Source organism: Corylus avellana, chromosome ca2 (assembly GCF_901000735.1).
Source record: "Corylus avellana chromosome ca2, CavTom2PMs-1.0".
Taxonomy (NCBI): domain Eukaryota; kingdom Viridiplantae; phylum Streptophyta; class Magnoliopsida; order Fagales; family Betulaceae; genus Corylus; species Corylus avellana.
The window spans coordinates 31,020,012-31,033,189 of NC_081542.1; the positions used below are offsets into that span (position 1 = coordinate 31,020,012).

At 35.8% G+C, this 13,178-nt stretch overlaps 2 protein-coding genes across 4 annotated transcripts in view; both read left to right on the plus strand.

The window, feature by feature from the left end:
• LOC132171061 (uncharacterized) overlaps positions 1-2,853 on the plus strand; it is a 32,267-nt gene extending 29,414 nt beyond the window's left edge. For both annotated transcript variants that reach the window (XM_059582271.1, XM_059582272.1), the window contains exons 19-21: positions 707-816; positions 1,417-1,671; positions 2,420-2,853. In XM_059582271.1, coding sequence (XP_059438254.1) covers positions 707-816; positions 1,417-1,671; positions 2,420-2,685 — 631 coding nt within the window. In that variant the 3' untranslated portion in view covers positions 2,686-2,853. The remainder of the gene's footprint in view (positions 1-706; positions 817-1,416; positions 1,672-2,419) is intronic.
• Positions 2,854-4,599: 1,746 nt separating this feature from the next.
• LOC132170444 (uncharacterized) lies at positions 4,600-13,178 on the plus strand. Of its 2 annotated transcripts, XR_009438958.1 has the most exons (10): positions 4,600-4,690; positions 4,874-4,933; positions 5,051-5,165; positions 5,751-6,940; positions 7,588-9,092; positions 9,326-9,456; positions 9,584-10,431; positions 11,516-11,628; positions 12,089-12,946; positions 13,152-13,178. XR_009438958.1 is itself a non-coding variant. In XM_059581435.1 (9 exons), the coding sequence occupies exons 2-9, from the start codon at positions 4,874-4,876 to the stop codon at positions 12,396-12,398; spliced, it is 4,272 nt and encodes a 1,423-aa protein (XP_059437418.1). In that variant the 5' UTR covers positions 4,600-4,690; the 3' UTR covers positions 12,399-13,178. The 2 variants fall into 2 exon arrangements, 1 of the variants encoding a protein (XP_059437418.1); XM_059581435.1 differs by having other exon boundaries at positions 12,089-13,178.

Sequence of the window (13,178 nt, forward strand, 5' to 3'; positions counted from 1 at the left end):
TCTGTGTGTTTCTTTCACGTAAAAGGATACCCACAGTTAGGCCAATTTGAGGTTGTTAGTTCACTTGAAATTATTCCAAGCTGCTGTCTTTTATGTGAATGGATAGTAAGAGCACATGGGTGTAACCGTCTTGTATAATAATTAGGCTTTTTTTTTGAAAAAAAAAAAAAAAAGGGTAAACTCATAATTGGGACATTTTTTCTTTGCACTTCCTTTTTTTCTTTTTTTTTTTTTTTTTAAATCTGGAATTTTTTTTTTTACCATTTTTTTTATGGCATTTAACTGAGTCTATTGCTTTTATTTTTTATTTTTTATTTTTTGGTTGTAAATAAAAAAAACACTTAATGGAAACGAAGGCATTTTATAGATTTAAGTAAATGACCTCATTTCTATGTACTTTATGCCATTTTGGGGGTTATACAGTTTTAACATTTTAAAAAGAGCAACTCGTGCATTCAGATTCAATTGTAAATCACATTATTGTTTTAAGAGGCTGTAGGACATCAGATGTCCAAACATGCCCACAATTAATTAATCTTCATTTGTGCCTTTTTTTATTTTTTTTTGGTAGATTCAATTGCTTTCGAACTGTTCTATTATTACATCCACATCTGATACTGTTCTTCCATATGTGGTTCTCAATTACGCATATTAGAAAATGCATCTTTACCTTACTATTGACTTGAAATGCATGGTACCTATCCAGATGGGCCATGAGCTCCTTGACTCTTAAGGGCAAACCTTCTGAACAAGCTCCACTTGCTTCTGTGACTTCAAGCACACCTCTAACTTCTACTTCTTCCGATGCCAGCTCAGGTAGGCAATGTGTTTCTCTTTATTGGCTTATTGCAAATCTGGGTTTTTTTTTTATTTAATCTCTTTTTCCACTCAAGCTTACCTGTGGACTATTAGATAGACTTACCTTGAATTACTGGATCAATTTTTTTGATAATTTTAAAAAAATTTCATGGCAAAAGAGCTTATTCTGGTTATTAATAGAGCCATAAAACCTGCTTTATCCAACTTTGTTAATTGGAGCTTATGTTGTCTCTGTCAGACTTAAAAAAAAGAAAAGGTAAATGAATAAATCAAAGCCTGGCTTGTGGATATTTTACTAATTAAGTGAAATACATTGCTTAATTATTTTGGACCAACATCGCTTATAAAAGAAAAATTATTTTGGACCAACTTTGGCTGCTTTTGTATTGTTGGAGGAAAACGGGCGCAAGTTGGTAGAGAAAGGCTGACTTTAAATTCGGAATAGGGTAGAGCAAAATATGTTAGTTATGCTCATTTTGTATTCTTGTTGAAGTTATGTTTACGCATTCTGGCACTAATATTGGATGATTCTGGCACTAATATTTACAAATGCGTTATTCAACAGTTAATAATATTGATTTTCTGTGACAATACTAGTGATGGATACTCCAAGTACAGCACTTGTCCATGGGAATTCCTCAGATTTTGCTGATCAACCCATACCTGAATCCCCTACATCAACGGATGGCTGGGGAGAACTTGAAAATGGAATTCATGAAGAGCATGAAAGTGAAAAGGATGGATGGGATGATATTGAACCTCTTGACGAGCCAAAGCCGTCACCAGCTCTTGCAAACATTCAAGCAGCTCAAAAGCGGCCAGTTTCACAACCCGTGTCACAGCCAAAACAAGGTTAGATTATTCTTTCAACTTGTATTTGCTAGCAGTTTGGTAAAAGTGGATTTAAGAGTTGATTGGTTAACCCAAATCTAGCCCATCCTGTCCAAGACCAGAAAATTTATATATTGAATTTCAATAAGCATGCTTGATAGATATGTTGCTAAAACATCTTCAAGGCCTGATCAATTGATGGCCTTGGTCTTCAGTTGGTTGGTGTAGCCCCACCTAGTCCAGCTTTTGAATACATTGGTTGGTGGTGGGGAATCTGATGAATGTTTAAAGTACCTCTCATTTTAGAAGTGTCAATAAGCTTATGTCATTTGGCATGACTCGCATGAGACATGTTGACTAAATCAATTGAAATCTTGGCTAGGATCGTCAATTTTAACTTCAAGGATGTTCTTGGTAATTGCACTAGACTGTTTCTTGTCTAGATATATAGCCAGCTTATTGATTATCTACTGTGTTTCTGAACATGTTAAATGAATTGATTAAAATTTTGACTTTAGAAGTGGACAAATCTTTTGTTTAATGTGCGAACCTCCCAGTCATAAGAGCTGACTTGAAGATAGGATAGCAAATAGCAACTATAAAGCTTCTACTAATGTGTACTTGAAGATCCTTCTCATCTCTTGTGCTCACATACTCCAGCAGTGATCCTTCTTATATATATTTTGGTTCTGATTGCTTTTATTGTTTGATTCTTCATTCAGGAAGTCTCTTAATGGTATACTTCTTTTTCTCTTTTTCTTTCCTTCAGTTGCAAGCTCACGACCGAAAAATACAGCAAGGGTGACCAAAAACGACGACGACGATTTGTGGGATTCCATTGCCGCCCCTGCTCCAAGGACGGTGTCAAAACCTTTGAATTTAAAAAAAGCTGCGACAGCTGATGATGACCTGTGGAATGCCATTGCTGCTCCTGCACCAGCTACTAGGGCTCAGCCTTTATCAGCTGGTAGAGGTCGAGGAGCCAAGGCTGCTTCTCAGAGTTTGGGTGCACAGAGAAAAAGCCGGCCAACCTAATCTGGGATAATAAAATACATAGGAAAAAAACAGAACAAAAGGAGTAAAAGATTTATATTTGTACAAGTTTTTTACTGTTCCAGTGATTGTCTGTCACATTAATATGAAACGGATCCATGTCAATTAGACGACATTATTTGATTTGTAATATTCTTTTTTTTATTTATTTATTATTATTTACCTATTTTTTGGTCCAACAGAGACCCTATTAGCCCATGGGGTTACTCAACAGGAGGTAGGGATCGTATTAGTTTTTTGTATGTAGCAAGCCGATAGTTTGGGCTTTTTTTAATATATTTTTTTTTTTTTTTCAAAAGTGAAAGCGACAGAATATTCACATTTTGATTGGAGATTACAAAGTGCAAGTGTTCCTTTTGTGAATGATATTTGTCTGCCTTTCTTTCTTTCTTTCTTTCTTTTTTGTTTGTTTTTTTTTACCAAATTACTGAATTGGTCATTGGGATTTGGACTTGTATAAAATTGATCATTGTGAACCTTTGATACAAAAATTACCTTAATGATCATTGTAGCTAATCGATCATTTTGTAAAATTGTCTTTTACTTTTTGGGAGTTTTTACAAAATTACATTAATATACTCAATTTTTTTTTAATAAAAAAAAGGGGGATGTGGCCGGTGCCCCCGAGGGGGTGATCAAACTACCATGAAAGGAAGGCAATGATGGTGGTTCAATCATCTAAGAAGTTGGTCTCTAAAGATGGGAGGTCATCTCCAAAGGCCTTTTGAGGTGATTTGTCTAACCTCTTAAGTGAATGTTTGGGGGATGGTTGAGCCACTCTTAAAGGCTTTTAGGATGATTTTGCTACTCCAAGAGGTTGAGGTTAATTTTGGGATGATAGAACCGCATCATTTGGGGGATGGTTGAACCACTCTTAAAGGCTTTTAGGATGATTTTGCTACTCCCAAGAGGTTGAGGTTAATTTTGAGATGGTAGAACTGCATCTGTTATCTCAAAAAAAAAAAAAAACAAGAACCGCATCTGTTTTTTTTTTTTCTCCGTTTCTTTATGTTTGGAGAATATACATTTGTCCTCTTTAAAGTTTACAATGTTTTTCAAGCTTTAAAAAATTATAATGTTTCTTTAAACTACCTAATACTTTCACTTAATACCTGTTAGAATTTTCTATTAAACTTGGACAGCAAGCGCATCAAGTGACCTACCATCTTACTCTTACAAGTCCAAGACACAAATTCAAGTCACATACATGATTTTTGATCGTCATATATGGAGCAATATGAATTTTATATTAATATTTTATGTTGTGAATTAATCTTGTTATTTATAGGTTTAAATGAATATATTAAAAATTAAGAAATATTTAGTGATTTTTCACATGAAAAATGTCTTAAATTATTTTCAAGCTCACAAACAAACAGTAAAAAATATTCACATGTTAAAAATATTTTTGACCAAAATAAAAAAGAAAAAAAAAACATTATGCACAATCATATGAGTTCCACGTATGATTGTGCACAATCATAATAGATGAGCAAATTTACAATTAAATTTATAAAATTACATGTGAGTTTTACAGATTTAATGATATATTTGCATAAAAGATAGGTAAGAAATGAATGTCTAACACTTATCTTAAAAAAACCAATAATTAGTTAGGAGTATCATGTCAGCGTGGTTAACGTTGAATAAAAAAACATATATATTTAAAAAAAAAAAAAAAATCCAGAATCAAACTGCCTTAATTACAAAAAAAGAAAAAGAAAAAGTAGTACAGAGTATACTGAGAGTCTAAGAGTAGAGATATTCGGCGGACCTGGGTAGGCCCGGAGTCCGCCCAATCTGACGTGGCCTTGTGCCACGTCACACACTGGTTCCGGAAGGTCCGACAAATGACCCTGACCCGGTCCGTCGTTCGGATAACCACGGTTTAGGAGGTCGGATCTCATTCAAGTCGTAGGGCTTCCACTCTCTCTCTCTCTCTACTTGGCAACTCGAAACAGAGCAGTCCCATGGCAGAAAACAACCGGTAAATCTCTACAAGTCAGCACAAAGATTTAGGGTTTAGGATTTTTCTCCACGGTCTATCTTTTACATTATCCAATGTAGCAACTCATCAAACCAAGTCCCGTTTCACCGCTAATCTCTCATTTTTTTTTTTTTTTTTTTTGAATTTGATTTAAATTTGTTTCCCAAACGCGCGAACTTGTAGATGATGGCGGCGGCGGATATGGCCGGAAAGCCTGAGGCGGAGAATCCCTGCTGTAGAGCGGTATGGTTTTTTCGCTTCTGTGTTTGCGTTTGTGTTTTTGAATTTTTCAAGTGGTTCTATTGCTATTGGTGTTTGTTTGGGGTCCAAAATGAAAAATATTAATGGCGTTGTTTGCAGTGGAAGGAGAAATACTCGAAGCTAGAACAGAAGCGGTTTGCACTACGGCAAGCCGTCAACATCCTTACACCACAAATCGATGCGATTCAAGCTGAGAATGCCAATCTCAAGAAAGGTTAGTGTGTTCAAATCTTCGTTAATGCTGTATTTAGCGTTGAAAGTGTGTTACTAGCAATCACAGAGGACCAGGTAGCTTATGATTTTAACATAATTTTGCTCTACTCATACACATTTCTTTAAATAGTTTTTTTTTTTTTTTTTTTTTTCTCAAATTTTGTTGGGAGGGTTATGTAACTAAGGTCTGTACATATAGATATACTATGTTGAGTTTTTCTATAATCTCACCCATTCAAGTCGAAAACAATGGTATGCCTGAAATTTTGTAATAGGAGGTATGACACTACTGTCTACATTACTAGGCATGTAACTCTTGATCTTATATGCTATTAAAAAAGAGTGCAGTTTTACAAAAAGTAGCCTTGAAATGCTCTAGCTAAGTATTTATGCCAATATATAATGCTTTTTAGTCTGTGCTTGCGCATGCATTTTAGAGAATTTTATTTCAATCAGTATATTTCACTTTTCACTTCCCCCTTTTGTAAATTTAACTTTGTACTCTGTATCTTTCAGCATAGGTAGGTGTGTGTGTACATTGCACTTTCCTCCCCCTTTTTGTAACTATGACTTTGTAACTTTGCAGAATATGAGGAGGAGCAGGCACGAGCGGACACTGAGAAAGAAGGGAGACTGAAAGAATCGATAGCTAGAGTATCTTTGGAAAACGAAATCTCCGCCTTGAAGTCTGAGATCGCTTCATTACAGAAGAAAGCAAGAACAAGTTCTCTAGATAGAGATCAGGAAGTGAGGCTTCTTCAAGATCGTGTTTCTGAAAGGGAAAAAGAAATCAATCACCTTAAGGAACTTCTTGAGATGGAGAAAAAAAGGGCAGATACCAAGAGGAAGGATGATGAGAAGTATAGGCTTCAGCTGGAGGTATTGAAGAAAGAAGCTGATGAAGCAAAATCAAAGTTGGCTGCTGAGACATTAAATTTAGAACAAGCAAACAAAAAACTTGAAGCAGAAAAAAGGAAGGCTATTAAAGAGAGAAAGCATGCAGATTCGGAGATGGCTAAAGCAGAGCAGCAGAGGAAGCTTGCTGAAGCTAATGGAAAGAAGGTCGTTGAAGAAAAGTGTCGTGCTGAAAACTTGTTGCAACAGTTGGAAGAGAGTAGACAAAGGTTAGAGGCTTTACAAAAGGAGATACATAAAGTTTGGTCCTCAAGAAATTTGGCTCCTCCAGTTGGCCAAGATGATAATAAGTTGAGTCCTGAGTCTATGAAAACGGAAAATAGGCTTCAAGTGGATGAACCAAAATTGGCTTTGGATCTCTTGAAAGAGTCCAACAAAAACTTTGAGGTTGAAAAACAGAATGCAATTAGGGAGAAAAAACGTGCAGAGTCAGAGAGGGTGAAAGCAGAAGAGCAGAAAAAGCTTACGGAAGTGAATTGGAAGAAGGCCATGGAAGAAAAATTGCGTGCTGATCAGTTGTCTCAGCAGTTACAAGAAGCTAGAAGAACGATTGAGGAATTGCAGAAGAAGATGCATGAACTTATGTCCTCTAGAAAGTTTGTTGAGGGATCTGCTGTATCACCTATCAAAGCCATCACTTCTGAAAATGCGAACCTGAAATTTTTGAAGAAACAACTAAAGCTTGAGAAAATGCAAGTAAAGCAAGCCAAACAAGTGGCTAAGTTGGAAAAAAGTCGTAATCGTATCCTACAACAAGAACTTGGTTGCTTGAAGCTGGAGTTTGATCAGTTTGCACGTCGCCTAGATTTACTGAATAAGTCATTCTCGCCCAGTTCTGAAGGTATAGATGACCTTGAAAAGGTTGGTTTCCTCTGTCTTGACATAAACTCTTTGTTTTCTTTTGTTTTTGATTTTTGTTTTTTGTTTTTTGTTTTTTTTTTTTAAATCTCAATTATGAAGTAATGTTGCTTGTCATGGAACTTGTTATTGAAGCATAGAATATAGGTTTTGGTGTCTCTTACTTTTCTCTGCTAGTGGTTGATTTTTCCTCATATGCAGGGTTGATGACAGTTGAACCCAAGTATTCATTGATGTAATAACCTGGTGGGTAGAGCATAGGTTTGCTTATAAAACTTTTAATCCATGGATAGCGTTAGAATTGTTTGCAGATTACACTTGCCCTAAAGGTTCTTTGAAATTGAAACCGTTGAATAGGTTTGTTCAAGTAGCATGTTTCCCACCTTTTCTTAACAAGAACGAAAATATAAAGACCTTTTTTGCATGTATTCTGCTAAAGTAATAATTTTATATCACATTTATTCTACTAAATACATTAATAGTTTGAATTGTTAAATATTTGCTTTGCAACTCGCAATTATTTAACTGCATGAGCTGTTTGCTGCATAGTTATGGCGCTTATGTCCATTATTTTTATTTGCTTGAAAACATATTTTTGTTTCTCACGGCTTATTTACTGCATGGTTTAATGCCCTTTGAACACTGGGCAGATTGCATATATGCAGAGGTTAAACATGAAGAAGAAGAAGCACTTTAGATTGGAACCATCTTGGGCACACCTTCAAAGTGACAATGAAGTTGTGAGGCCTAGCTGCATAGCTACGGATGCCTCTGGTCCTTTCAGGCAAAGTCTACAACATTCTGTACCATTGCTACCTACACCTGGAGGGAATTTTGCTGAATCCATTTCAGGTATTAATTATAAATTGGAGTGTCCACTTGGATGCTCTAACTGGAAAATGATACAGACTTCTGCAATAAATTCTAGTACGGCATCTTTTTCTGATGGACAGTTGATGGGCTCACAGGAAAGGGGTGCTTTTTCTGTAACAACATCTGCGAAATTGGCCAAAGATAACTTGAATGCAGAACCAACAATATCCAACTTGTCTGGTGAAGTTACTAAATTGAGGTGCAGTGAAAAATCTGCTGAGGTGGCTGAAAATAATGTCAAAATATCTGATAGCGACGACATTGGAAGAGTTTGTGAGCATATTAGGAAGAGAAAGAGGGTACTTGATTCTGTTGAATCCATTGAATATTTGTATTCCAAGGGTAGGAAGTTGCATATGCAGATAGAAGAGAAGCTATCATTTTTGCATAGTATGTTAGGCAGACAACTAGACAACTCCTTGGAAGAAGGAAGATGTCTGGCTTCTAATCTGCAATGCGTTCCACATGCTAAGCTTGACGGATTGCACAAGAAGAGGAAGGTATCTCATGAAGATGTAATTGCAAAGCATTTTTGTGATGTTGATGAGCTAAAGAACACTGAAAACGTTGAAACTGAAGTCCATGAGGATGCAAGTAATCTTGAAACTATGGGAAGTTTTGAGGAGGTGGCTGATGGTGACTATATGAAGCTGCTGGACTTGGATAATGCTGATGAGGAAAGGTACAGGATGGCATTGAAAATGCCCCTCTCACCAACTCTTCCTAATATTAACTTTCACGGCGATGAAATCGTTGATGTGAATAATTCTGAAGCTTTACTAGAGAAAGGGGCCAATGAAGGATTGTCAACTGATAAAGAAAGTCTGTTGCCTACACAAAGCTTTGGTGTCATTGACTTTGAGATTAATTCCAATAAGCTAAAACATAATGTTCTAGGAACTTCCCATAATCTATTACTGCATAAGAATGTTGGCCCTGCCTGTTCCTTTGCTGTCAATGGGAATGGTTGCAGTACTCCAGAGGCAGAAAAAACTAGTTCTCACCAGATCTGGGACTCTGGTCTGGTGGTGGGCATGTCAAATGTGCCTATATCAAGAGATGAGGAAGTTAAGTTTCCATTTGAAAGTGAACTTGGATCCACACATGACATTATTCCTGCATATTGTGTTGTGTTTCCTAATATGAGGGATTGTAGCATCATTTCTAGGATACTTGGTGCTGCGAAAACATGTATAGCTCGGTGCTGTTTGCTTTCTCAAACAGAGTGGGTGGTGCCAAAGATTCTGCTTGCTCTTAAGATGGAACAAAATCTTTTACTCATGTAAGTGATTCAGTGCTATCCAAGATGACCAGGTGTTCTCGCTTTTGAGACTGGCATGAGAGTTCTTTAATTACTAGTTATACTCTGTTTTTCTTTTATTTATGCCAAATAAATAGATATATAGAGTTGATAAAAAAAAAAAAAACCATATATTGGAGGCTTTGTGGTCAGTAAGTTGATGAGTTTTTCCATGTTGAAGCTAATTTAATTTTCATGTCATTGACTTATTTTAGGGAAAAGGTCTGTGTTTTCTTTACATTGTTGCTGCTCAATCTGTCCCTGGCTGCTCCTAGGAAGTTTGGGAAATATTTGAATAGTGATTCCATACTCTGCATGGATTCTTTCTCTCGGCACATGCGTGCAGGTCTGTTAATTTGCTGCATGTTTATTCATAATAGTATATTATTATATTTTTGTAGTTCATACAATTTTTTGATTTTGTTCTAGAATTCTGTTAATTGAACTGTTTTTTTTTTCCTTATTTTTGGTAGCGATGTCTGATTTGGAGACAAGAAGCATGTTTGAAGATTTCGGTTTTTTGGATGAGCTACTCAGTCTGATTGAGGAATTCCTTATAGATGGAAGAGTTATGGTTTATAATAAGACATCTTCTGAGACAGTTATAGGGGGTGATTCAAGAATTGATTTCGTCCTGGATGGTGTAAATATAATGTTGTTGTATGAATTTGCTTCTACTGATCAGTTGGTGGCTGGGAGCATTATATTAGCATCAATATGTGCAGCTGTTGACCAAATTGGTATTATTTGTGAGGCATCCTATAACATCTTCCGGAGGCATGCCAGTGATTCTTCATTGGTGCTAACTATCATTCATGTTTTTGCTTATCTGGGTGGTCAGAAGTTTTTCAGCCTCAGAAATTATGCTTTGATGATGACTGTCTTGAAATCATTAGTATTATTACTTGAGGGAGTAAATTTATCAGGTGATGCTGCTTCTTGTCCTTCATTTGTAAGCCAGGTTCAAAGTCAGTTCCATCCATGCACCAAATGCCCATTTTCAGAGGGTGCTGTTTCTGTAGATACTGCAACATCATTGCTCATAGAATTGCTCCAGAATTGCGCTGCATTGGGAACCACAAATATTGATGTGATTAAATCATGTAATTCATTGAATTCCAGAGTTCTTTATGACAACTTTAAATCTGAACAAGGCTTGAGCCATGAAGGGGTCCATTATGTCTCTGTCATGAATTGTGATGCCTCCTGTTCTTTGGACAAGTATGATATACCCACTACTCAATCAGACTCCATTGTTGATGTGACTCTCTGCCGCCTTAGTGATATTTTGTCATTGGTGGAGCTGCTTGCCTGCAGCATGGTATGGGATTCACTTTCTTGAGTTCATTGTTGCATCATCTTACCAACTCTTAGTTTTGTGTGCTTTTGTTGTGGGGATTGACCACTTAGAGCTTCCCACCCTGAAATGTGGGTCAACTTGGCAGCCTTTCTGTAGAGGCTGTTATGTTTGTTTATGTTTCAAAGTTTCAAATGTACTTAGATATTTGACATTAGATTTTAAAATTCAACCTTTCTTTATTATATATATATAATTTTTGTTGTTTGAGAAAATAATTTCATGTTAAAACTTTGTACATGTTGAATGCTGCATCACATTGTAATTTATTTTCTGTAGTCTAATCAAGTTCAGAAAACTCGGTCTTACCAGCATGAATTTAAAATAGACTATTATTCTTTTGCAATCTTGAGGAAAATTGTTAATAATGGGGTTAATGTGTCTATATAATCTGTTATGATTCAGTATAAGCTAGTACTATTTTTTGAAGCAATAAGATGTTAACAATTACTTTGTGAAAAATGTTAATAATGCAACAACTATAAGTCTTTCAATCTTTTTACGTTCTTTTTTGTTCTTATAATTATGGAAACTTACAGGGTTACTTGATGCTGGTCATTATTATTCTAATTAACTAATTAGCTTACAAATCAACAAAGTAGTTAAAAGAATCAATTTTCTTTAATTTTAATGAGTCGTATAAATTTACGGTTCAATCTTCTTTCCACATAATTTTCCTGTATACTTTTTAGAGTTTTGTTCAAAGCTTTTAAGTTTACATTGAGAAGATTTATTTTTAATCCAATAAAAAGGTACACGACTGATGTGGTTTATTTGTTAAAAGTCAAATGCTTGAGAGACAGTTGCGAGGTGATGTGATTTTCTTTTTTGCTTGAGCAGAGCTGTTCTTTTGACTGCAATCTTGAATGATGCAATATATCTGCTATGAATCTTTTTTCTTCTTCTGAAGACTAATTTCAAGACTTTACAAGGTTTTGTGTGAGGATTTTGGAAACTTGTTTGGGTTTGTAATGCCTTTCCTTTTGTTTGAGAATTTCCACTGGTTACATAAACCTGATGATCTGCTTGTTTTGCTCTTTTGTTGCAGAGCTGGGACTGGACAAGCATCAAAATGGTCCCTCAACTGTTGAAAATTTTGGAGTCGTGTGTTTTGGAGAACTTTGCTGCTGCTATTATTGTTCTCCTTGGACAACTTGGGAGGTAGGTTTATGTTTAATTTGCTTTATGTTGTGTAACATTTGATGATTGTGATTTTTAGATATTAGCCCATTGTTGATACATTGTCAGCCTTCTATGTGTTAAATTTTTTTGTTTTGCTTCTTGTAAGTATTGTAAAATTAGGATTTGAGTATATATTGATGATAAAAGATTATGGACATGTTCTATGTCGCAGCAAGAAACAAAACCTATGGCCCACCCTCTGTATTTATCTTTTGGATGTGCTATGGCAGAATTGGATGGACCAAATTTTCTTAAAATGATATTCTTTCAATGTCCTTGTACTGTTTGTTATGATTCTATGTATCAGTGCGTACAGTACACGCATAAAAATCTTCATCTACCAACTGAGACGTTTAACTTCATATTGGGCCGTTTCACACTCAATTTCGTTGATGTATTTTGCTTTGATCTAATAATTTAGTTCTGTTTTAATTTTCAGGCTTGGAGTTGATGCTGGCGGATATGAAGATAAAGGAGTTGAAAACTTGAGGTGTAATTTGTCTGTTTTTCTTAGTCGCGATGCCACCAGAAAAACAGGTCTTCCCATTCAAATTGCCACTGTTACTGCTCTGCTTGGGCTTCTTCCTCTTGATTTTGAAACACTAGTTCAGAGAAATGTGAAGATTCAGGCAACTGCAAGTCACTCTGTTCTTGCCGATTCTGTGACAAAGTGGTTTTCTTTGCTGAGCAAGGAGCAACAGGACTTGTCACTAAAGCTCTTACAAACAGCTGGTGCGAAAAAGAAATAGCAACTGAGATACTCCAGAGCTATAAAACTTGGTATTTCACTCCTGCTATGATATTCTGACCTGTGTTTGAAGTGGGAAGTTCTTTATGCAAGTTTATTCTATTAGGGCTGAAGTAAAAAAATTTGATGGATTTTGCGATTGAGAACTAGTATTTCTCGGGAAGATGAAGATTTTGGGACAGCTTATGCAAAGGCATTCTTTTTTTTTTTTTTTTTTGGGTTAAAAAAAAACTTGTTTGCTCATTTGCTGGGGAAATTTTTGATCTTTTAACCACCATATGCGGTTGCATCATGTCTCAGCTCACCTGTTTCCCAAACGTGTAAATATTTGTGAATCATCGTTTGGAATATCAGTGAAACAGTTTGATGTTTCATGGTTGCTAGATTTTTGGCATCTTTACTACAAGCTTTCTTTGTTCCATTTGGCGGCAATCTTGTTGATTTAAGGCTTTCATGGTACTTCGAGTTGGAATGCTTAATGAGGTTTCAATGGAGATGCTTTTTCTGGGCAATTTTGTGATTCACTGAGCAACTTTACCGGGGTTTCTGGTATGTTTTTGGTGTTAAGGTTTTCATTACCAGCTTGCATTATTGTTCCTTTTTTTTATTTTTTATTTTTTTTATTTCCATTCCATTTATTTTGTTTCTTGTACGGGTCAATGCTTGTAAGATAAATGAATAGAGCTTTAGATCGTTACCGTTTTCTTGTACATGTTTCTTCATGTCATTTATTAGTTTTATGCTTTCAATGCAGGCTTTATGTGCTATTTGTTGTTCCTCA

Coding starts and splice junctions, on each gene's coding strand:
- LOC132170444 (XM_059581435.1), top strand. CDS start 4,874: ATGATGGCGGCGGCGGATATGGCCGGAAAGCCTGAGGCGGAGAATCCC. Junction 6,941..7,587: donor GTATAGATGACCTTGAAAAG/GTTGGTTTCCTC, acceptor AACACTGGGCAG/ATTGCATATATGCAGAGGTT. Junction 9,457..9,583: donor CTCTCGGCACATGCGTGCAG/GTCTGTTAATTT, acceptor TATTTTTGGTAG/CGATGTCTGATTTGGAGACA.